We start from the raw sequence: 23,326 nt of genomic DNA on the forward strand, positions 1-23,326 counted from the left end.
TTTTATAAAGCTATCTTGTGCTTTTCAATTGGTACCATTGGAGTGTGTAAACTGAAGTTCCGGGAGCAAGCAAGCGCAAGGGATCATTTGGCCGGAGCTTCAACTGCCAAGACCTTGGGAGCTGTGTCATCCGAGCTCCATGGTTCATCCCCAAATTTCTGCGCACTCAATAACTATTGATGATATTTTTCACGCACTCATAGCGACGCACAACCTGCAGAATATACCTCTATGTGTCGGCAACGGTGACATCGGTGAGTCTTCTGGAGTGCCAATCCCAGCCCTCTAGAAGCCACCGAAAATGTCCAAAGTAAGACTGTCGTCTTCCACTTGCAAGGCTGAAGGCCTGACTTTGTCCAGTACCTTGCCGAGCTTTGTTCTCTCCTCATCGAAGATAATTATGGCGAGTTCTACGCTGTACGTGTACATAGTGAGAACCTTCATCGCGTGCCCGTTGCTGATCATCCGCAGCATATCTTTTCGACTTTACTATCGCATGGCCGACTCCTCGCCCTGCAGCTTGCTCTGAAATGTCACCTTCCGCTGCGACAAATTCAACATGGACTCGCTGTGCTGGTGCAAGCTGGACTTGTATTCCATCATACCACATCTGAAGGAAGAACATCTTACGACGCCAACCCCCGAAATGCTTATAACCTCGTTCGACCCGGCAGAACCTTTGAACTCGTACAGAAGCGATTCGGAAGGGCTGCTTCTGCGATAGTCACACAGCTAGTCCTCCTTGGCCACGCACCTGTTGGACAGTTAAAGACAGTGATTAGAACAGCCGACGAGTCCACTACTGTCCAGGACCATGATATCGAGAATGATCGCGCAAACAGCACATCGATAGTGGGTAGTCTTGCTAAAGATCGACCTGATGTTGAGATCGACAACGCCCTGAGAGAGCTATGTAAGCATGGTCTGATATGTCGGTTACGGGAAGCGCATTTTCGGACAGAGGCAGACACTCGTCAATTGGTCGAGGAAAAGGTGCACAACTCTTTCAGTTCGACCGCCAAAGGTACAAAACTGAAAGAAGAGTTTGCTGAAAAGGTCGAGGAGGCCATTGAGAAAGAAGTTAATTCTTGTATCAATTTTCGGAAGTCAGGATCTGAAAACATGATATCGCAGAAGCGTAAGCTAGACGATGCGGATAATATTCCCAACCCCAAAAGACTCAAATTGTCGAATGGTGTTGCACCAAACGAAGGCTTTGATCACACCTACTTTGTTGGTGACAACACAAACTTTCTCACCGATAGCCTCGTCGTGAGGCTGAATTACGCCAGAATTGCAGTCCTCTTTCGGAACAGTCGGCTTGTAAGCTTGGTGACAGCCATTTACGGTAAGAATTTTTCAAGGACTTATGAAGCTATCCTCAACCAACTCGAGCCTGATCTCCCTGATCCCCAAGAGGACATCAGCCTTGGTCCAGAGCAAGAGCGGCCTCCCGGTACTACATCTGAGGTTGACGAGGCCTTGTTGGCCCAAGATCTGGCTCACCAGGAAGCGTACAAAGAGCACTCAGGTTCACCATGGCGAAGCGTTAATGGCTATGTGAACGGTACCAAGCATCAGCTAACACCCGAAGCGCGATCTCACCTGGAGGTTCTATGTCAGGAGCCCTACAGATTTCTTTCTCGCTCGTTGGAGTATCCAGATCGATATGTCGTCGAATACTCTCCCCTTTCAATTCACCTCCGCAACGCCGAAATCTTCCGCATCATCTTCGCACGTTTCGACAAATACGCCGTCCGCATCATTCGAGTCCTTCTCGACAAAGGCAAACTAGACGAGAAGCACCTACAAGAACTCGTATTGATGTCCGCTAAAGAGCTTCGCCAAATCCTTGCCATGCTTCAGCAAGCAGGATTTCTGGAATTACAAGAAGTGCCACGTGAAGCACAGCGGCAACCAAGCAGGACGATATATTTGTGGTTTTACGATCCAGACCGGGTGAGGAAGATGCTGATAGAGAATACATATAAGTGTATGGCGAGATGCTTTCAGAGGATGAAGGTGGAAAGGGATAAGATCAGACCTACGATTGAGAAGAGCGAAAGGAGCGACGTGAAGGGAAAAGAAGAAAATTTATTAGCAAGAGCGGAGCTCGAGGTGTTAAAAGGATGGCGAAGAAAGGAGGAATGGTTGCTGGGTGAGGTGGGAAGGCTTGATGAGCTAATTTTTGTGCTTAGAGATTTTTGATCTAAGATCATGATAGCTATCTATGTATGGCGAGGCACTGGCTGTCACGTCATTTGAAGCACTGAAATACGTTCCAAGGCGTTCTTGCACGAAGCGTTTCTGGTTGAGCTATATCTAGCTTGAACAGCAATACCACCGCAAAGATATGCTATACATTTCACGAGAACAAAACTTTGTCTCTTGAATGTGTCTTCCACCTAGAGTCATTACAAGCTCCCTATTTGGTCGTCATTGCCAGTCTCCAGTCAACCATTGTCTCTAAGAGTAGTAAGCAGAGCAACCACCAGTTTTGATTCGCCAATACCAGCGCCATAGGGACCATTGAATGAGTTTTTCAGAGTATCCATGCCCATTGCCACGCAGGACCAAGTGAATCGAATGTACCAGCATAGTAAATGCTAGCTATTTCGGTGAATTTGGCGGCGGGCTGGGTGGAGGTGGTGGAATTCAACAACCATTGTAATCATAGTGAGAGGTCATCAAGACAGCCATGTGCTTAAGATATGTTCTATGGTAGCAATTTCTGGTAGCTTGTAACGAGTATCCGATATGGGCTTCCGTAAGAATGGTATTGGTGCTGCGCCGTAAGAAGCAACGTCCATGGTGATCGAGTAGATTCTTATACAGTCTGTTTGGACCCTGTAGGAATAAACAATACACAGCACGCAATATGAACATAACGAAAATAACAAAATAACAAACCGCTGCGCGAACAGCAGAGAGGAGTATCGTGGCAATAAGTCAAGCACGTGTACATATCGTTTGTAGTCAAACGTGAAGGGGAAGCAGAGACGCAGAGGTGGTACACCAAACAGCTTGAAGCTCAGGGAAGCGGTAGAACAGAGCCATTATTCGCTTAGATCATGACCTCGAGTGTGAGGTTCATTGCAGTGCGATGCCCATCTAAGGGGTGAAACCTCCTGGTGGAAACGAAGGACTGTGCATCTGTTGAGACTGGAGATCTTGAATGTCCAAGAACAGTGCGCTATGAGACTTTGTCGTTCGCCGTACTAGTTCCTACGGAGACGCAAAAGCACGATTAAAGCTACCTTCCGTCCTTCACTTTGAAGCTCCAAGGTGCATCATCCTTGACCATTTCGTGGTGATCTGGGGAAGCCTACGCCAACCAAACAAAGACTTGGACCACCTAAACACGATTATGGCTTTTGCTTGGAAAGCTGCGGGTCTCACGTATGGCAATTCACCATCCTCTTGTCTTCGACTCAACTAATATGGCCAAGCTACAACCGATACCTCGCAGTGGCAGCTCGAGTTGTGCGACGTTCCCTCAAAGAAGACAAAAGGTTACAGGCCGAACGAAGAGGAGAAATGGATCTGAGGTTCGCCAAGTGGGAGGTGAGTTCGACCTTCGTGCTTCATCGAAGAGACTGGCGGCATCGACTGACCATGTTCCCACGCAGAACGGGAAACAGGGCGAGAACAAAAGCTTGGGAGAGGCCAATGCAAGTGCTATGGCGGATGCTGCTGGCCAAGAAGCAAAATAGAGGATGGTCACTCGGTCTTAGGGAAAGTGGGTTTGCTGGACGAGGGGATGGTTGTGATGTACATATTTGGTGGATCAGGTTGGGACAGGCAAAAATGAACATGCCTTTCCTGCCAATCTACTTCAGCAATAAGACCTGTAGTCACCCGCCAACGTCAAGAGTTGATACCACCACCGCAGCCAGACATAAAAGATTATGTGATGTCTCAATTGAATGATGGACCCAATCCTCTTGCCCTTGCCGACAGCCATCTTCCATCGCGGCCAAATGCCGATTCCAGACCTCCAACTTCAATACTTCCCAGGTCAGACACCAAAATTAATATCACGTCGCACCAAATATCAGCCATCGATATTACCGAATCCTTTACTGCAGCGTCCTCTGGTAATTACATTGCATGCACTGTCTCTGGCTGTGCTAATAGGTTAAAGCCTTGAATACGGGACAACTGGTCAAGGATGAATACTTCACGCTTTTCGAAGCTGTCGGAGCTCTCGAGGTATGTCTTAACTGCTATGCATGCTGCGGAGGTTTAAGTTGTTTAGATCATGGACTCGAAGATGGATAGTGGCCATCTCGCTCCAGGAGAGACCCTTGAGGACGAGTATAATGTCCTCCGAAACCTGTTGCCTGAAGAAGTCATTGGCATAATGGATCAAATCCTATGTCATGAAGTGAGCTGCCTCGATCAGTAGCGTGTCTCACAGACACGATGCTGAAATCAATCAGGTTGCATGGCACATCGGCCATCCACTGTCACAAACTCTTTTCACCTGCTTGTATGTTGAACGACTTTTATGGCCAGAGCCCAAGACGCTCGAAGAGGCTCAATTCTCGCGCGACTTGAATTCTCGGTCCGATAATCCACTTCTGAATCGAGTTTTGCGATCCTATTGTATCGCAACCATCAAAGCATGCCATTTCGTGCATTGTATGGTCACGGGAGAAAGCTATTACGAGGTTTGTCCACGCAATGTCCAGCATGAGATAGCACTGCCGATTCTAATGTTAGACTGGCAAAATAGGAAGAGGACTTCACTTCTCAACTCTATCATCGAGAGCTTTTACCCAAGGTATCAATTGCGGAAATACAGACTTTACTAGATGAAGCTCTTTCATACAACGACACCGCAAGCATTTCTCCAGAGTCAAAGAAAGCGATAGAAAAGCGCTTGCAGTTCCGCCGATCAATCCTCGACGCATTGGAACAGGACACTTTCCCCTTGAATGCTGGAAGGACACCCTCACTTTCTTGCATTCCATTACTACAAGATATAAAGGCTTCATCACAACTTGGTAAACCCGTCAATGAGGCCTTTAGCACAAAGATCCAGCGCACTCTTGCCAGCAGCGTTCCTCCTCGTCCAATGGTGACCATTAAGTTGTCGGACGCTCTCGCCCATTTTGAGACGCTCTGCAATGATGCCACAGATGTAGGCCAAATCCTTGCAACCAAGACCAGCGAAGAACTGTCTACTGCCATCTGGGTTTTCATGTCGCGGATACCACAGCCAAGCGTATACATCCGAGCACTCGTGCAATCATTCCTTCTCGATCGAGAGACGCAGCGAGTACTTGGCAAAACAACAACTAAACAGTTCCTGTTTTCAAGCATTGCAGCCATAGTCCTGCCCAAAAGCCCAATACTTGAAGCAGCAAATGATATGGTTGAATCCGCTACAAGTCCACGGTTTCAAATGGCTCGACTTCTCGCTGAATTCGACGGCAAGGCTGGCCAGCAGTATATCAACATCTTCCGCAATGCGTGTCTGAACCGATGCCGCACTCGACGTACACTTTGCCATCTAGTCTTGGACTGGGACACTCTTCAGGCGGATGCAGAAGACATCGATGGAACCCTGCAAACATATACCAAGGAGAAACCTGCTTTGTATGCGTCCCATCAGCCGACCTACTCGTATCCCCTTAGTAGTTGGGTATATCACCACAAGTTGAATCATCTCCGCCAGATCATACAAATGGGGTTTGAACTCTCGATCTATGCACCGGACGAGATTTCTGGGATGTACTGGTTTTTGTCTTATATCTGTGCTACGCATATCTCCCACATCGATCGCATAAGCTTTTTCTTGGAAAGAGACATGCTCGCACAAGAAGCTCTTTCTCAAAACTCGGATGCACCAGAAAAGCCAGATGTCAAGGATCAGGCAGATTATCAGAAGACATTAAAGAGTCTTTTCCGCATATACACGCACCTGAAAGCGACAGACGCGTTTTCGAAGGCTCTACATGCTCTACATACACTCCTGTTAAGACACAAAACAATCGAGGTACCCCAACGTCCATATTCTAGTGACAAGCTGAGATATGAACTCAGAATGAAACCATTCCTCAGCCTGAACGTGCCAGAGCCGGTCACTTTCGAATCCTTCCGAGAAGAGTCATCATGCACGGCTTTGAGTGACGAGGAAGTTCTGGAAGAAGCAAGAATGAGGATTGGAGATGCGAAGAAGTTCTGGGAGGAAGTTCTGAAAGCAGGCTGGTCTGCCGAGCTCGCCGAGAACCCAGAGCTAAATAGGTCGAGCAAGGAGGGGAAAACAGGGAAGACGGAGATGCAGAAGGGAAGTACGACCATTGAAGGTGAGTGGAGTGAAGGTGTGAAGAACGTGATACGAGCATGTATTGCAACCAGCATTTCGATCGTGACATTGAAGAAGAGGCTGGACGAAACAGGAGGGTTGAAAGGCATGAAAGTCATGGTTCCAGTTCCAGGAGAGAAGGGCTGCTGGCATGAATGGTGGATTGTACCGAGAGTCTTGACTGTATGATAGCCGGTCAATTCGAAATAGACATCCTTAAGGGGGTAAATGATGTACCACTACCGTAGCTGAATGTGATCACAACCCTTGTCCTTGACCGGGCCCTCTGCATGGAATAGTAGTACGGCGGCCTTCAATTCGGTCAAACTGGCAGGCTCAACTGAATCAGCAAGGCACCACCACATGTAGCTTATTAACAGTAGTCAGCAAAGGGGCTTGCTGATTGTCCAAATCGCAACTGCTCCGTCTGCTCCGAGTCCGCCAAAGTAGTGCTCTGTCTCAACTATTATTGCTACTACGGTAGGAGGCATAGTAAACGTCACTCGTACGCTAGTGATAGTTTGTAACGCCAGTATAGAACGCCACAAAGTCGCTCGATTAGGACTAGTCTATACTGGTGAGTATGGAGTGTGCATTCCATTAGCATCAATGACTGCCTGGCACCTTGCTGGCATTGTAAAGTTTGCTGAATTGGTAGATGGCGTAGATGGCGTAGACTGAGACAGAATCAGTAGAATCACGCGTAGAAACAATAAGAACGCGTATAATAGCGGCAGCGAGGTCACAGCGTTAGGGGGGCTGTAAATAAGGCGTTTTACTAGCGCGTGGGTTACATTAATTAACTATGCCTGGTACCGTAGTATGCCGATGGGAGATCGACGCCATCTTAATAATTCTCCTTTTATCTATGGCTAAATATCGCGTAACATCTCTATTTGAACACCCTCAAAATGTCAGCTATGACACATCAGCTTTCCTTAGACCATACTCAACCGGCTTCTCCCAGATAAGGCCACCGAACAGAGCCGGCTACCACAAAGTGGGGGAAAATGTCGTGTAGGGCTCATTTAGTCCCCAATTGTCTTGGTTACAATTCATCCATCTCCGTTCTCTTCTTCTCCCATGCTGCCCTCATCCTTACACAGCAGCAACCTTGAAGAAAATTTCCGGGCTTTGATACATTTGGCTGATCAAGTGAACATTGTGATTCAAGCGACACTCTTCTCATTCGTCTGCGCTTTCAATAAGCCCGAGTCTTCTTCCAGTCATAGATCTGTTGTTGGTGGTTCTCCTGCTTTTCTAAGCGCACAGAAAGTTCCACTTTAGCTCGATTCCGTGTACACATTTCTCAGCTGGCCCATATTTGATCGTGACTTATGCTTGGAACAACACTACCCGACAAGGGGTATACACTTCGCTCAGACTTATCGCCAGATATGGCCAACAACGATTCAACCCGCGGATCTGATTCGGAGCCAGGCCCGTCATCCGCAACAGTGGATTTCATAGCAGATTCGGCTTCAAACCCACTAGCTTTAGAAATAGACTGGAATGTAGGATACAGCCCCCCCGCCGGAGTTATATGACTAACCGTCGACAGACCACTGACAATGATTCTGCCTATGGCGATGAGGTGTACAATCAGCGATCACGTCTTCCAGATAGCGTGCTGACATTTCACAGCTCCACATACACCTCTTCCATTACTTCGTCTGTGATGGACTTCCCAGAGATTGAAGGAAGGAGGTATCATGCATACCGACAAGGCCGTATGTTTGCAATGATTGATGCTTTCAAACCAACCATCGACCGTTACTAGGCTATGCTTTACCCAACGACGAAGAAGAAAACGAGAGATTGGACATACACCATGCTCTAATATATACGGCAATGGAGGGCAGATTGTTCTATGCACCTATTGGTCAATCGCCCCAACGGGTACTTGACATAGCAACAGGGACGGGCATCTGGGCTATGGACTTTGGTAATGCCAGCAGTTCGTCACAAGCGATCGTATTCGCTAATCTTTCTACCTAGCTGATGAGTTCCCTTCCGCGGAGGTATAAGATGTCATAGCCGGCTTCTCACCTCTTGACTGACATGGCTAGGTTTTGGGCAATGACCTGAGCCCTACCCAGCCGACACTGTTCGTCCATCAATCCCTAAGCTCTACTATGTTGACGCAAGATAGTGTGCCACCTAATCTAGAATTCATCGTCGACGATGTCGAAGACGAATGGGGCTACGAACATCAACCTTTTGACTTTATCCATGCACGATTCTTGGCCGGCGCCATCCGTGACTGGCCAAAACTGATGCGACAAGCGTTGGAGTCAGTATTAAGAGGCTCAACAGGTCTGACAAAGACTAACCAACACTCAGTTGCACTAAACCCGGCGGTTGGGTGGAGTTTCAGGATTGGGACACGTTCCTTTACAGTGCAGATAACTCCATGCCTCTTGATAGTGCTATCAATCGATTTCATCAGATGTCAGGAGGTGCGAGAGAAGCTATGGGATACAGGTACAGACTGCGGGAATACGTCAATGGCAAAACATATGACGCTAACCTAGATCCAGCATGTGTCCAGGCCGTCACCTCCAAAGGTGGATGACAGATGCAGGATTTATCAACATCAGCTGTACCAAAATTCTACTGCCTTTGGGAACCTGGGCCAAGAATCGACAAGCGGTGCGTTTCGGTTTTGGTCGCGCTGACCATTACTGACGTGTTTGCAGAAAAAGATAGGAGCATACAACCTGCTGCAAATGCAACAAGGTCTAGAAGGGATTCTGCTGGGCACTTTGCCCCACGCCAAACCTAGACCTTGGAGCAAGGATGAGATCATGGTCTTTCTTGCAGACATTCGGAAGGACTTTCAGAATCCCAAAATTCATGGACAGTATGATTTGTGAGTTGCTACACTGCGCTAACGGAGAGGCTCTCCACTAACGCCGTAATTAGCTATGTCGTCTATGGTCAGAGGCCCATGGCTTGAGAGCCCTCTGGAGCAGCAGCATCGTCATTTCCCCGAAAGTGCCTCCCGCAGTTTGCCGCTTTCGTTCTTCACCACGAGTCATGTGGCAGAGTCCAGGAAGACTATCCTCGTTCGCTCACCCTTCCCTCCCATCTCGCCCTTAGTCACCGAAATCTCCCTGCCTGTAGACCTCCTTGAACTTCGCTATGAGTATATCTACATCAAGACCTTGATTTTGTGCTGCTGCTACCCCTGTTGCGAGAGCGGCAACTCCACCACCTGCCGCGCCTGTCGCAACGATGGCGTTGACGGCTGCTTCACCCATGGCAGCACTTTGGCACCAGGCGAAAAGGCTTCCGGCTTCAACAACACCAATAGAAGCCTGCCATCCTGCTGCTGTGCTGCCCGCGACCGGACCTAGTGCACCGAAGCCCACGGCGCCGAGGATTGCTGGAGCGATTGCGGCGGCAGTCAAGGAGAGGGCTCCGGTGATCTGGAGAGCAAAGAGATATGGGTGTGCTTTGATGTAAGAACCAGCTGCTGCAGCGAATCCAGCGAATTTCGAGCGAGGAGGATTGACTAATTTTGTTACAAGATGGTGGGGATTGACAAAAGAGTATAACGTACTTATGTTAGCAAATTCAACGCTCCAGCACGATAAGATCGTAATCAACAAGTCAGGCGGGAGCGTTGGAACATCGTCCAGGAACTCGGCATTGCTATAATGCTGTTGCACCTCCTCATCGCTTAGCCCTTCAAGTGGCTTCTTGCCGCAGGCAATTTCGTAGACTAGTGTCCCAAAAGCGAATCATTCCTGGCGCTTGACTTGTTCCTGCTGGTCAAAGGCTTGGATACTGGTGGGCGGAATGCGATAATGCGCTGGATAAACGCCGCTGCTAGTGTTTTGTTCGAGGTTTGGAACAGGAAGGGAATCGAAGGAGCCGTCGGAACGCAGTATGAAGTCCCACGGCCGGATGACCAGCCTGGAACCTCCTTGGTTGCTTCCAGGCCCCCAGATGTAGTCTGTAATCTTCTGTACCCATTGCTTTTTTACCTCTTCGGGGATGCCGGAGACCTCGCAGATGTTGAAAAGTCGATGTTCACCCTTGGTGTCTGTTAGTTCTACGCGAATACGACAGGTGACGTCTTCAGTAGACATGCTGTCAAGTAGATCAGTACCGGTGCTGGTCTGCCCTTGCCTGTGGAATGTGCGGCTAAGATGGTTTTAGTTAGGAGGTGAAGCAAAGGTGCCAGAAGTCAGGCATGTAGCGCGGGCGCTAGAAAGCATCCCAAACCCTGTTACGGTGCTGAGCAGAAGTAATGTCAGCCCAGCGCTAGTACTTTTTCTTTAGTGCGTACTCTTAACGGAACAGCTAAACTTGGAACGGTTGGGCGGTACTACTGCTACCAATATCTATGGTCATCTGCCCAAGAAGCTTCTGGAGATCCCTGTAACGCCGCATCATAGCTAGCTGCTACTAGTAGCCTGCTAACATCACTTATGCCTCTTACCGTAGCCGATGCGGCACCCCAGACCCAGAGCTCTGGTAGCCTGAACCATGTTTTACCGACCCCTTGGTTTGGCTCCACAAGTTCCTGGAAACATGGCAAGACTTTGTCTGCTAAAGAAACTTGTCATGCAGCTGGTGGCAATGGCCCAATTCGAAGCAGTACTTGATCAAGCGCGATCCCCCTCGATGTCTTGTTCTGTTTTTCGTCATAAGACGCCACCTGCTTGCTGCCGGTTCCCTCTTCGTTTCATCCCTTTTCGCTTCATCCCTTCAACCCTCCAGCTTCACCCAAACGAGCATGGCTGAGGAAGAGTTGGCTCCCTTCGCCCCAGAATGGCTGGCTGTAGGCTTGAAAGAATCCGATGACAGAGGGGACCCGCTAATTTTGAGCAGATGGAGCAGATGCAGGGCGGCCGCATGACGCTGATGCCAGGTCCGGTCGACGAGGTTCGCAACCAATTTCAGAACATCTTCGCCAGTATCAGGCCCTTTCTTCCCCCACGGACAGATGCTATCAAGACTGGTACGACATGATACATCTCTCATTCTTGCTGCTCAAAGAACTGACCTCAACCCCTGCAGAGGACTCGACTTTGCCAAGTGGAATGAGTATCCGAATTTATCAGCCTACAGAAGGTCATGGGCAATTACCAGTAGGCCTGTAGTACGATCGTCATCCGCCCCTCAACCATCCACTCTAGCTCATTTGACTCTTCCAGCATTCATGCTGGAGGATGGTTTGCAGGCGACATGGAGAACGAAGACCGTGAGAGCTGATATGATTCACCCCCTCATTGGCTCGATCTGATGGCAGCATGACGAAGATCTCGTTCGAAACATTGTGGATAATTCTAAGATCCTGCTCATTCAAGTTGACTACCGACTTTGCCCAGAGAATCCTTTCCCCGCTGGATTGGACGACTGCTGTGAAGCCTACGAATGGGTAAGAGTCCTGTGGTGAGTTGTGTGTCTAGGAGACAGAAGCTAACGCGGACAGCTGTGCACCAATGCCGCCAAATATGGTGGTGATGGATCAAGGAGATTCATCATGGGTGGTTCCTCTGGCGGGAATCTCAGTACTGCCGTTGCCCTGAAATATGCATCAAATCCAGACTTTAGAGCTTCTGGACTTATCATCGCTTGTCCAGGTACTTGTGACCGAAGAGCATTCCCAGAAGAATACAAGGGGAGATGGACGCCGGAAAAGTATGCGGATGCCCCTATGATTGGGAGGGACATGGTGGATTGGGCTTTCGGTATAGCCCCCCTAGTTAGCTGAGGCCAAATTGCTGTAACATGGTTCTAATGGTAAAACCACAGAGCTCTACCAAGCACCATCCCCTCACGAACCGCTCGTATCGGTTCTCCTCCATCCAGATATCAAACTCTTACCTCCAAGCTGTATCATGTCACCCACAAAAGACCCTACAAACCAGGAGACGGTCTTCCTTTACGAGGAGATGAAGAAGCAAGGTGTGGACGCAGATCTGGTCGAATGGGAGGGATATCCACACTTCTTCTGGACTGTCCCGATGTTGAAAGCGAGCGCGAAGTTCATGGAGGTTTGGAATGAGAAGTTGAAGGGCTTGATCGGGCGCGCATCAAGTTAGTGATACAAGATTCCAAGGCCTCAATGTTTGTATATAAGGATTTGGTAGGCTTGTTGAACTAAATTTCCCAGTGATCGATGGCGAGAGTAATATAGATTGTATGTGAAACCATTTCCTGTCATATGGCTGCCTCTTACATGACTTTGAATTCACCGAACTGGAGCCGACCGACTTTGACCAACAAGGGAAAATTAAGTATGTACCAGAAGAACAACGTTGGGGAGGATGATTGTTTATATAAATTGGCGAGATCAGTGATTGCATGGCTGGTGTATCCATTGGCATCCACCAGTCACTAACTGGGCTTCAGGCGCTCTGCCTCAGATGGTTGAAGTCACAGTCAGTCTGCGGGGTACAAGCAACCTTTGTAAGCAAGCAAGCCGACCTGACCACTGGCGGAGCTCAGAACGCTTGCATGCCATGGATACCTGGAAGAGCCCCCATTCCATTATGTTGGTGCCCCTCTGCCCCTAATGCTGAATGCTGGCGGTAATATAATCTAATTATTATATTCAGTAGGCTCGTTCCTGTCTATCTCTTTTTCACCTCTTTTTGGCAATCTGCTGTTCTTCACCACTGTCCGCTGGTTTCCTGCCAATTTTCACACCTTGGCTTCACACATCTCTGCATTCAACCAAGTGTATTTGCACCATAGTGGTAACATTTCTGGTCACAGCGAGGATGCTTCACCATGACCTTCACACCGACCATTACCAGTCCATGGTCACTGACCCCGATTACCCACTACTTTGCCCGATCTTGCCATCCCTATCAACGACCGAGCTCAGTCAGGCCGCCACAGTTGGCCAGACCTCTCCCAGTCCGATAATCAGCACCTAATCTTTGCTCAGCCGCACACGCTCTAATTTCCAATCATGTAAGCACTAACAAAGCATAGCAAGCCGTCTCGTACAAGCTGTGCAGCTCCCTTTCATGGCTTTTCTGCCCACGAGCTGACAGCCATCCCAACTCAGAGAAGGACGAGCTAAGTGGGTGGCCTGATCACTCCACCAACACAAGGCTATACGGATCCGCCACCAAATGGAAGGCACTTGGCCTCAAGCACTCAAGTTAGACAAAGTGTAAGTTGAGCTTGTTGAAAGAAGCATGCTCGACTCCTGTCGAGAGCGCCAGCCACGAAGAAAGGCTTCATACACCACTAACCTTTTCAGCTACGCCCTGCCTCGACCCGTATCTCCAGCTCCTCACTGCTGCTCATAAGATACACTCCATCTTTCATCATGTCTCTTTGTTGTGAAGATCCCATACCTGTTTCTACTGAATTATATCACTCTCTGCATAACCATTTGTTTGCTTCAGTTGCACGACACGATGAATGCACCGCCTCTACCCGATTCACTGCCATTTGGGGAAGCTTCTAAGGCAATTGACTGGAAAGATGCTCCGCTTCCTCCACTAGTGACGTTTCCGCCACCATTCCCCTTTCCGCCCCGTACCAGAGTCGTCCGACAAGGTGCCTGGCTGGTCAATTATATCCCCTCCAACACTACCAACGTCGCCTATGATGGTACTATCCGGGTTGAGACTCATGGTACTGGTGCAACAAGAACAGCGAGCGGGGACCTATATCAACGTCCTGTCATTATGATTCCGACCTTGCCTGTTCCATTTCCACCTGGTGCCCCGCGAACTATTATGCTAAATGCACCGAATCCGTCCAAAGGCATCCCAATTCAATCTCGACGCCGGTATCGGTACTACCTACGCGTGACCGAGATCCTTGAGTCTTTCACCCTGAGCAACTCGTTCGCACTGGGTCTTCAGATGTGGAAATACACCGCCGCTGCTGACAATACTGCTACCTGGTCCAATGATGGCGACTTCGCCGCCACTATGAAATGGATGACACCTCCCGCAAACTCTGGATATCCTTCAGCCAGTGACTACCTCGAAGGAGATCTCCTAAAAGCTGGAGCCGTAGTTGGACGACTCAAAATGGGCTGGGTCTCGGAATCCTATCGCAAGGCTACACTGGAGATCGACACGGTTAATGGTGCTGATCGACCTCTTGACAGTGGGGCTGGACAGAATTGGGAGACTGTGTATAAAGCCTTGGGCTACGATGTGACGTTGGACTTGAGCGACACCAATGTCACCGAACCAAGTGGAGATGGCTGGACAGACGCTGAGGCACATGCAGCGATGATGGCACATCGAGACGAGAACAACCTCGATGTAGAATGGCGTTATCATATGCTAGCCGTCAAGAAGCTCGATTCGACCTCTCGTGGCATACTGTATGACTGGGACGCAACAGACTCCAACAAGGTGCCACGCGAAGGCGTCGCCATTGCCGCCAACTACGTTTTCGAATCTGCTCCGGATCCAGCAAACGGTATACCAGATTGGGGGCCTGTGAAAGGAAAAAAATTCAGCACTGTTAAGGCTGCCTACTTTCGGGCTGCTGTACATGAAATGGGCCATGCTTTTGGCATCTCGCGGCACAATACGGTCAACACAGGGTTCATGAACACAACTGACGCCATTGCCAGAGCTGCATCGTCAACACCTGCCACCCCGTTCCCTAAAAATATCCTCTGGGACTACGCGGATGACGATCGGAAGAAACTCCGCCATTGGTCAGATATGTTCGTTCGGCCTGGTGGGATTGTGTTTGGTGGTGCCAGCAACACAACTCCTCCCATCACCACGGACGATGAGATCGAAGTTCCTGAATTGAAGCTCGAGGTCACAGCTTTGCTGAGCGAAGTTCCCCTTGGTGCGCCTGTCCGGATCGACGTTAAGCTCACAAACACCAGCGAAGCTCCTATGTTGGCACCCAGGGATGTTGGCTTGCGATCTGCCTGCATGACCGGTTTCGTCCAGGATGCCTCCGGAAAAGTCCGGACTTTCCGTCCGCTCGTGCATTGCGTGGACTCGATCGACACAGCGGTATTGGAAGCAGGTGAGAGTATCGCAGGATCCATGACACTACTGCGCGGTGCAGAGGGTGCTCTCTTTCCCTCCAGCGGTGTCTCCCAGATCATCCTCAAAGCTGGCTGGGACGTTGGCGACTGCTCCGTCCAAGCAACTGTGACTGGCAAGACGACAGTCTTCATCACTGATGCCCACGACATGAAACATGCCGCAGCTGCTCACAAGATCCTAACCACGCCCGATGCCCACCTCGTGCTTGTGCTGGGAGGAGACCACCTCGAAGATGGCATCAAGGCGATTCAGCAAGCAGTCGAGGACAAAACATTGGGACCACATTATGCGGTAGTAGAAGCGAAGAGGTTGGCCCAGTCGTTCGAGGAGAGGTGTGCTAATTGCGAAGAGGCGAAGAAGCTGGTGGAGCAGAAAGGCGTGGTGGCGAGCAGGAAGGAGAAGGCCAAGCTGGTCAGGCTGTTCCAGAAGCATGAGCATGCACAGGGAAAGAGGCAGAATGGGATACGGGAAGCTCTCAAGCAGGAGGAGAAGAACAAGAAGAAATAAGCGCCCTGCTGTCTCCTTTCACTCTGATCCAAACCCAGAAAATCTCAATACCCAATTGAGATTTCATACAGATCATTTTTCTATCGCTTACTCATTCATTCCCCCGTCCGTCACAGTACTTACTGCCTAGGCATCTCCTATTCTAACTCCTTCCTCACAGCCAACCAGCTAGCCAACAGCTGTTTACATGTACCCCTTCTCGCTCGAGCCCAATCGCTGTCCCTGGCCATACCAGCATGCGTGCATCTATTTATCCATCCATCCATCCACATACCTCAATCACAGTCCCCCTCGCCGTTACAGCATCATAACAACAAAACGTAGCTCTTATGTAGCCTAGTCCAGTCCAGTCCAGTCCTCAACTCCACCCAGCTCAACCCCAAACCTGATCCAACTCATCTCAACTCAGCTCCCAACAGAAGCAGAAGCAGAAGCAGAAGAAGAGTGCCAGAGTGATATCACGCAAATTCGCACCGAGTCAGCCAGCCGCGTCCGGGACACACCTTTGAATAAAGTAGCATCCACAACATGAGTAAAGCAGCAGCAGCATAGGCCTGATAGTCCACTTTAGATCGCATAGCAAGACCGTCATAGGTCTTCTCTAAGACCAGCATCCGCTGAGAGAGTCAAGACGCATGTGCGGCGACTTTTAGGGTCAATTGATCAACAGGTAATCAGAGGCATCCATGATCCGCACCATTACCTTGTTGCAAAGATTGTCCAGGTGAGAGCAATTTCCATGCATTTCAACGAGACCAGCTTTTCTAGGTAGCCGGCCGCCGTCTTTCTGCGGTCGACCATGGGTCCACAATAGTAGGAGAAACTGAAACCAAACCGCGATGAGGACGAGGTCTGAAAATGCGCCATTCTTCGATATAAAGAGCTTCGAGCGATGAGCTGGTGATCTTGCGATGATCGGCCGTATGCCCCTCCGTCATAAGAAATAACTAGCAGTGTCATGCGAGAACGGAGCCCACGTCAGAAGTGTTTGATCTGAGATCGAACGATCTTATTAAAGGAGGAACTGGCTCAGCGAGAGAAATATCGCTCTCGGCAGCCCATATTCGCCCATGCCTGCCGTGAGTAGAAAGACAGCGAAAACAGAATGAACATACGCTAGAGCAAGAGAGAGAAAAATGGGTTGTTCTTAAGCAATCTGTTCGATACCAACGCCGACATAAGAGGAGGGAATAGACTAACTAGTTAGTGCTTGTAGGTTCGCAACACCCCCGGATAAGCCATTGAAGACCAGAAGGTCAGCGATAATGCGTGACAAACAATCAACAAATAAACAACATAGATAGTAGGTAGATTACTACTTATCTAAGATAGAAAACTCGTAACTCCAAACTTAATCAAATTTTAACAAAATACTTGATATATCCTAAATGACAGCCATCGCAATCAGTCGTAAAGACAGATGTACGCTAAAGGTTGTGCCGTTCTCGACATGATGGTGGCGGCTTTCGTCATTCCATTTAGTCCCAGGAAACTATAGGGAATGGAAGCCTAGGGCTGTTGGGAAGCAGAGCCTAAAGCGTGGGAGACTTTAGGGCTGCCTCGGCAATCCTTCAGGGTCCGGCGCCTAATACGGCCTGACAAGCTTGGAGTCTGACCCCAGGACCTCCGGACTCTGACAATGCTTCCAGGGGCTAGTTAGAATATCTACACCTCCGCCTCTTCCCCATCCCCCCAACCACTCTTTTGCCCACCCATTCAAAATGAGCAACCAAGTATTTATTTAACTGTACAGTAAGTTACTTATGCCAAGGGGACACAACTTCCGGTGCACACCGTCGTATGAATGATAGAGACTGGCACTGAGACCTGCCCTGCGCACTACGTACCGTTCTAGGCTCTAGCTGCAGTTCATCATGAAGTCCGCTTTCATCTGATTCGCCGTGCTGACCTGACTGACAGCTGCTCCGCGTCCTGGGTCAAATACATTAACTCCTTCATCCGCCCATGATTGAGGCAATAAAAGATCCACCATCTGTCAAGTGGCGCTGCTATCTGTCGTAGAGCCCACAATACCCGTCCGATACAAGTGCAAGTATGGCAAATAGCACAGATTCCACTCAGACTCCCCATAACCCAGGCCTCAGCATCCTGCAATCCGTGCTCGATGCCAACCCCTCCATTGAGTTTGTCCGACTTCAATGGATAGATTTTACGGCGACAGTGCGAACCCGACTCGTAACGGTCCGGCAAGCCCTTCGTCTAGCCACCGAAGGGTTATCCGTCAGTGTTGCCAGCCCCATTGCCAGTGGCTTTCTTGTCGACGGCACTTTCAACGTGATCAATCCTGGTGCAAAGGACTCGCTGGTCCCTGACTGGTCGACTCTTGTTGTTTGCCATTACCATCCCGGTCATGCGGCCGTCATGTGTTGCCTCGACGAAGCGGGCCACGGATTCGAATGCTGCCCAAGGTCTGTGCTGAAGAAAGCCGAGCGTGAGTTGGAAGAAAAGCAAGGCATGACCTTCTTGGTCGGCGTTGAGGTTGAATTCTACCTCGCGGAGTCTGCGGCGTCGACGGCGCCCGTGAAAGACGTTACATCTTACTGTTCCACGGCTTCTTTGAGAACACCATATTTGGCGGTGCTCGAAGACTCGGTGCGTGCCATAGAGCTGGCTAAAATACCGGTTTGGACCTTCCACACAGAACTCGTGGCTGGTTTGTTCGAGATTTCAACGGATCCTATGACACCTTTGCGCGCTGCCGATGCCCTTGTATACATCAACGAGGCCATCAAAGCAAGCGCCGTCAAACATGGTCTACATGCTACCATGCATCCAAAGCCCTTCGACAAGACGCATGGTGTGGGCCAGCACATGCATATCTCACTCTCGTCAGACGCGAAGGACGACTCTTTTCTTGCCGGCGTTCTGGGCAGCGTGCCAGGGATCTGCGCCATTTCCATGCCAAACTTCGACAGCTACCTCCGCGCCGATTTCACAGGTGGCGGCTGGGTGTGCTGGGACTGGGAAAACCGGCTAAGTAGCATACGCAAGATTGGCCGTGCGCATTGGGAGTTTCGATTTGTCGACTGCACGGCGAACAACTATCTTACGCTGGCTGCGATACTTGGAGTGGGCATGGCAGCTTTGGAGAAGGGCCAGGAGTTGAAAATGAAGCCCTTGTCCGGCCGGAGTGTAGAAATGGACGAGGAAACCAGACGAGAATTGGGTATGGACAAGCGTGCCCCAAATGGCCTAAAGGATGCGATAGAGGCGCTGAAGAAGGATGAAGCTGTGATGGCCGTGCTGGGAAAAGAACTGTGGCAGCGATACATCATGTACAAAGAAAAGGAAGAAGGGATGTTAAGTGAAATGACTTTGCAAGAGCGAAGGACGATGATCATGGGACTCTTCTAGGAGGTATTCGTATAGCTACAACCCCCTTGTGCTGCCATCTCTAGTTTTCTTTCTTCTCTTTTCTTTTCTTTTCTTTTCCCTCTCTCAAGCCGCAGCAGGGGTGAGGTCCACAGCTGGCTCTCATCGAGCGTTGTCGCAATATCACATAAGCGTCCCCTTTTAATGATACATTGAAACTTCTAACACACTGTCATTATATTCCGCCAGCGGTCATGTTTGGCGCGATTCTCGAGCAGCTTTGTGAGACTTCCGGGGCCTCTGCTAAGGTATCTCTACCGTATCGAGTTGACCCAATCTTGTCGTTGCCACAACAGCACCTTCGTGTTTACTCCACTGTTTCCATATCTTGAAATTTTGTTAGTAGGATATCTACATAATCACGTCTACAAGAACAAGTTGGAGCGCCGGTTTTCCGCCGAGCACATGGACGAGGGAGGAAAACAGAAAATCAAACGTACACTTGAAACTGCAGGCGTATCTGGCACATTCCCCCGGCGTTGGCAACGGAGGCGGTGAACTCTCTCTCTTCCAATTTATCTGACACGTTGAGCTAGAGCATTGAAAATAGAGAGGACCAGGGGCAAGTAGGGAGCCCCCCCAAAAAATACGTTTCGGAGATTGGGAACGGGCGGTGGGTAAGGTGCAAGATGTATGAAAACGCTCGTTGATTTGTTGAGACTCCGTGCTCGTTTGCCTTTCTCACGGAGGAACAGATGAAGGCTGGTGTCCTAGGGAGACTATGGGATGTTGGATTCTGCGTGGTAGGTTTCCGTCCTTGGTTTGTTCCCCGTCTCCTGAACTCGAGAAATGAGAGCGGTACATGGCTACTTTTTATGTGGTATCTTTGCAGTTAAGGGTAGGAACTCTATTGTATACATTCCTCGCTGGACTTTGATCTCTGCGTGGAGAGACGATGAAGACGAGCACAGCCGCACGCTTTTGTCTAATCTGGTAAACGAATGCACAAACAACTGCCCATTGGATGTTGCTAGGAAAACATTTTAGATGGAAAATCCTCCGCCATGACTATGTTTTGGTCCAAACAGCTCTCAATCTCCGCCCTTCCTATGCCATGGCCTCGGTGGAATTCGGCACATTCGATCTTATCGTCCTTGAGCTCATCCAAGCATATCTTCAGACTGTCTCGCTCTCTGCGCACGATCTGCTTCAAAACCGCCTTGCTCGTAGTAGAGAGTAGCTTAGACGAGGTCATTGCGTCGTGCAAGCCGACAAACGCCGCAGCTAATCCCAGTAACAACCCAGGATTCGCCATCGGCCGCATGGACACCTGTAGCATCTTACACGCAAACTCCGACGGCCATGACTCCAGCACTTCCTTGAGACTTGTTGGCTGCGGAAGACCGGATCTCCTCGTCATTTCCAACCCGAGCTCCACGAGGCCAACGCTATGTATTCGACGCACCTCATCCATACCGGCAACGCCCGAACCTTCTGCATCAAAGCCGGATTGAGCTCGTAGGAGACGCACGACAGAAGAGGCGATTATGGTGGTAGTCTTGGAGGGAACGCAGACAAATGATTCGAGAAGGCAAGGACTGGTGAACCACAAAGGGAGCACTTTAGACATGTCCGGATTTGGGGGGGTAATGGAGGCGGGATGGAAGTAAAGTAGAGGCGAGGGGGCAAGAGGGGTCAGTTCAGAGGACAGGTCGACCATGGAAGTTGGCGAGAGGACGGGGTAGTCGACGCGGATATCTTGCTTTTGGAAGACCTGGTCGGACATGGTTTCGGATCGACCGACGAACGACCAGTACAGTTGGGAATTGGGAATTTCTAACGTGTCAATCCATCGCTTGACGACGTCGACCTCGCTTTGCGTAAAGGAACCGAACATCTTGCCTCCCCAGGAAAGTTCATGAATCAACTTGCTCTTGCTACTATCACCCCGACGTACCCATGGTTTCATGTTGCTTAGGTAGTCCAGGAACTCCATCTGCCACTGCTTCCCTGCGAAGGCGTCCGGTTGAAGCCAATCGACCAATGTCCGGCCGCCAATCGTCAGGCGGCTGCCGCAGTGGATTTTGTGTGCGACAGGAGCTTTCGCTTCGAAGATCTTGATCACTTCCGCTTCGTGTCTGTTGCGGGGGAAAGAGTTATGAGCACGATGTCGCTGGGATGGACACTGCGGTCCACTGGAGAGCTCTTTGGAGAGGACGAAGCCCGTCTGGACCCGCCTCCAGACTTGTTGTGCGGCTGATTTTCCCTGCGTCTGTCGCACGTGCTCAATATATTTGACAACTGTTTGCATTGCCATTGCCGTGTGGCCAGAATCGGCATTATCTATCGAGATATGGAGAACGAAGTAATAAGGGCTGAGGCCTAACTCTTCAAGTTCGCTGGCTGCCTTCATAGTCTCCATTGTTAGTCCTTCGAAGTGCATGTTGAAACCAAGGATCTCCGGAAGGAATTCGTGCGGGAAAAGAGAGATCAGTAACTGAGCAACCGCAGCTTTCCAGACGCATTTTTCGTTGAGTTGGTGTTGTGGATGAATGAAATCGAGAGTATCTGCCTCTGGTAGCCCGGACCCAATCTCTTTCATCAGCTCACGGTAGACATAGACATGATTCTTGTGCGGATCACCATCTCCCAGCTCTTCTGACAGCACCTGCCAAGCGTCCTTGGTCACTCGGCGGAGAGCAAAAGGAGTGGTGATTTTGTTGATGTGGCCTAACCAAGCACCGTCCACGTACTTGACCGGAGCCATTTGTCTGAGCCACCATCTGGCTTCTTCCCTGTCCTGAAACATCTCTGCTGGCGAGCCAGCCTTTCTTCTGGCCACATATTGTTCCCATTCTTGAGTGATCTTGTCATTGTCAATTTGCAGGAACTTTGTCAGATTTTCGGATGTGTAATGCTCAACAGATAAGATTCCCTGTTCCGGCTTCTTGAGGGCATCTGCCAGTGTTTCTGTGAGCAAGGATATCAGCAGATCCCTGGACTGCGGTAAAATCTCTGGGAATCGCTCAAGGTTCTGCAACTTGTAGTAGAAGTCCTTGTAAATCCGTAATTCTCTGGGTTGGTCATTGTCCTGCTGTCTTCCAGGCACGGCCAGATTTGATGCGTTCTTTTCATTGTACAGAGCATTGACTGGTGGAGGAGGTTGCAACTCGACATTTTCACCCTCAAACCTGCCTCTCAGGAAGCACCTTAGAGTGGCTCCGTAGACTTTGATGGGCACGAACACCAAGATAACAACCAAGATTGCCTGCCAAATGGTGGGTATGTGAATGTTGATTGGCATGACTCACACACGCTGCGCGTATCAGTCTCGACTCATCAAATGGATATATCAAGATTCCGGCCCAAATAAGCCAGGCGTGTGCTCAGCCGGAATGGAAAACCATCGCAATATCCCAGTATCTCAATATCCCCATGCAGCTTCGTACCTTCCACCTCTTCTCCTTAGACTGTCTCACAGCCCGATCGATTGAGGCGGGACTCTCAGAATCACTACCTAGTCCTGGTCGCCTCAGGTGTAAACTGCATATGCATGCAACTGATTTGATTTACTTCCTTAGCTTTAGATTGCCCTCGATGAAGGAGCTAGATATCTCAGCAGCAACACCGCATGTACGTAATTTAAACCGTGGAATTTTCATCACACCCACGCTCAGCGTAGGCATGGTGCAGCTAGGATGGATGGCGGTATCTCGATTATTGATCGGAGCAGACATTGCAGACATTGTGGAGATGGCACATGCCTGCCGCCTGCAATTAGCAAATTCACGACATCGACTCGGTATTAAAGTTTGGCCTGCCTTCCCAAAATGCACTCAATTGTCCAAGCCCTACAAGGTGCGACAGCCACACGACGAAGCTCCAACCCCTTTCAACTCAGGCAACATCAGCGTTCTTCCACCACACCGAAGCCCGCTAATAGAACCCAAGTGCTGTAACTGGAGAAGATGGACTCGGAGTCGAGCGGTCAAGATCCTTGGCCCCGCACTCGTAGTTACTCGGTGCCGCCGAAAAGGGAGTTTAGCGTGACTCAAACCGTCCCCAGTAATGATGTACAGATCTTGTCGATCTGGTTCGTTTGACAGGCTTTCTCAGCACCTTCACCCACTCTGAAACCTATTCTCCGTGGATCCATTGGTCATTT

At 49.8% G+C, this 23,326-nt stretch overlaps 8 protein-coding genes across 8 annotated transcripts; 6 read left to right on the top strand and 2 right to left on the bottom strand.

The window, feature by feature from the left end:
* Window positions 1-301: 301 nt before the first annotated feature.
* On the top strand, window positions 302-2,208 carry EPUS_04442 (uncharacterized protein; the record flags this gene model as incomplete). The annotated part of the gene is made up of 3 exons (XM_007787828.1): window positions 302-310; window positions 361-417; window positions 472-2,208. The coding sequence occupies 3 exons, from the start codon at window positions 302-304 to the stop codon at window positions 2,206-2,208; spliced, it is 1,803 nt and encodes a 600-aa protein (XP_007786018.1).
* Window positions 2,209-3,913: 1,705 nt separating this feature from the next.
* Window positions 3,914-6,502, top strand: EPUS_04443 (uncharacterized protein; the record flags this gene model as incomplete). Its single annotated transcript, XM_007787829.1, has 5 exons — window positions 3,914-4,097; window positions 4,145-4,212; window positions 4,259-4,387; window positions 4,443-4,673; window positions 4,739-6,502. The coding sequence occupies 5 exons, from the start codon at window positions 3,914-3,916 to the stop codon at window positions 6,500-6,502; spliced, it is 2,376 nt and encodes a 791-aa protein (XP_007786019.1).
* A 1,208-nt stretch (window positions 6,503-7,710) lies between these two features.
* On the top strand, window positions 7,711-9,189 carry EPUS_04444 (uncharacterized protein; the record flags this gene model as incomplete). Its single annotated transcript, XM_007787830.1, has 9 exons — window positions 7,711-7,827; window positions 7,875-7,909; window positions 7,958-8,043; window positions 8,094-8,258; window positions 8,312-8,334; window positions 8,383-8,606; window positions 8,657-8,797; window positions 8,854-8,965; window positions 9,013-9,189. The coding sequence occupies 9 exons, from the start codon at window positions 7,711-7,713 to the stop codon at window positions 9,187-9,189; spliced, it is 1,080 nt and encodes a 359-aa protein (XP_007786020.1).
* A 222-nt stretch (window positions 9,190-9,411) lies between these two features.
* On the bottom strand, window positions 9,412-10,410 carry EPUS_04445 (uncharacterized protein; the record flags this gene model as incomplete). Its single annotated transcript, XM_007787831.1, has 3 exons — window positions 9,412-9,830; window positions 9,879-10,040; window positions 10,107-10,410. The coding sequence occupies 3 exons, from the start codon at window positions 10,408-10,410 to the stop codon at window positions 9,412-9,414; spliced, it is 885 nt and encodes a 294-aa protein (XP_007786021.1).
* A 650-nt stretch (window positions 10,411-11,060) lies between these two features.
* Window positions 11,061-12,372, top strand: EPUS_04446 (uncharacterized protein; the record flags this gene model as incomplete). Its single annotated transcript, XM_007787832.1, has 7 exons — window positions 11,061-11,105; window positions 11,156-11,285; window positions 11,345-11,426; window positions 11,482-11,528; window positions 11,587-11,705; window positions 11,760-12,018; window positions 12,083-12,372. The coding sequence occupies 7 exons, from the start codon at window positions 11,061-11,063 to the stop codon at window positions 12,370-12,372; spliced, it is 972 nt and encodes a 323-aa protein (XP_007786022.1).
* Window positions 12,373-13,704: 1,332 nt separating this feature from the next.
* Window positions 13,705-15,828, top strand: EPUS_04447 (uncharacterized protein; the record flags this gene model as incomplete). The annotated part of the gene is made up of 1 exon (XM_007787833.1): window positions 13,705-15,828. The coding sequence occupies one exon, from the start codon at window positions 13,705-13,707 to the stop codon at window positions 15,826-15,828; it is 2,124 nt and encodes a 707-aa protein (XP_007786023.1).
* Window positions 15,829-17,883: 2,055 nt separating this feature from the next.
* On the top strand, window positions 17,884-19,203 carry EPUS_04448 (uncharacterized protein; the record flags this gene model as incomplete). Its single annotated transcript, XM_007787834.1, has 1 exon — window positions 17,884-19,203. The coding sequence occupies one exon, from the start codon at window positions 17,884-17,886 to the stop codon at window positions 19,201-19,203; it is 1,320 nt and encodes a 439-aa protein (XP_007786024.1).
* Window positions 19,204-20,191: 988 nt separating this feature from the next.
* On the bottom strand, window positions 20,192-22,465 carry EPUS_04449 (uncharacterized protein; the record flags this gene model as incomplete). Its single annotated transcript, XM_007787835.1, has 1 exon — window positions 20,192-22,465. One exon carries the CDS (start codon window positions 22,463-22,465, stop codon window positions 20,192-20,194), a length of 2,274 nt encoding a protein of 757 aa, XP_007786025.1.
* Between the last annotated feature and the right edge of the window lie 861 nt (window positions 22,466-23,326).

Source organism: Endocarpon pusillum, assembly GCF_000464535.1.
Source record: "Endocarpon pusillum Z07020 unplaced genomic scaffold C700255, whole genome shotgun sequence".
Classification (NCBI taxonomy): domain Eukaryota; kingdom Fungi; phylum Ascomycota; class Eurotiomycetes; order Verrucariales; family Verrucariaceae; genus Endocarpon; species Endocarpon pusillum.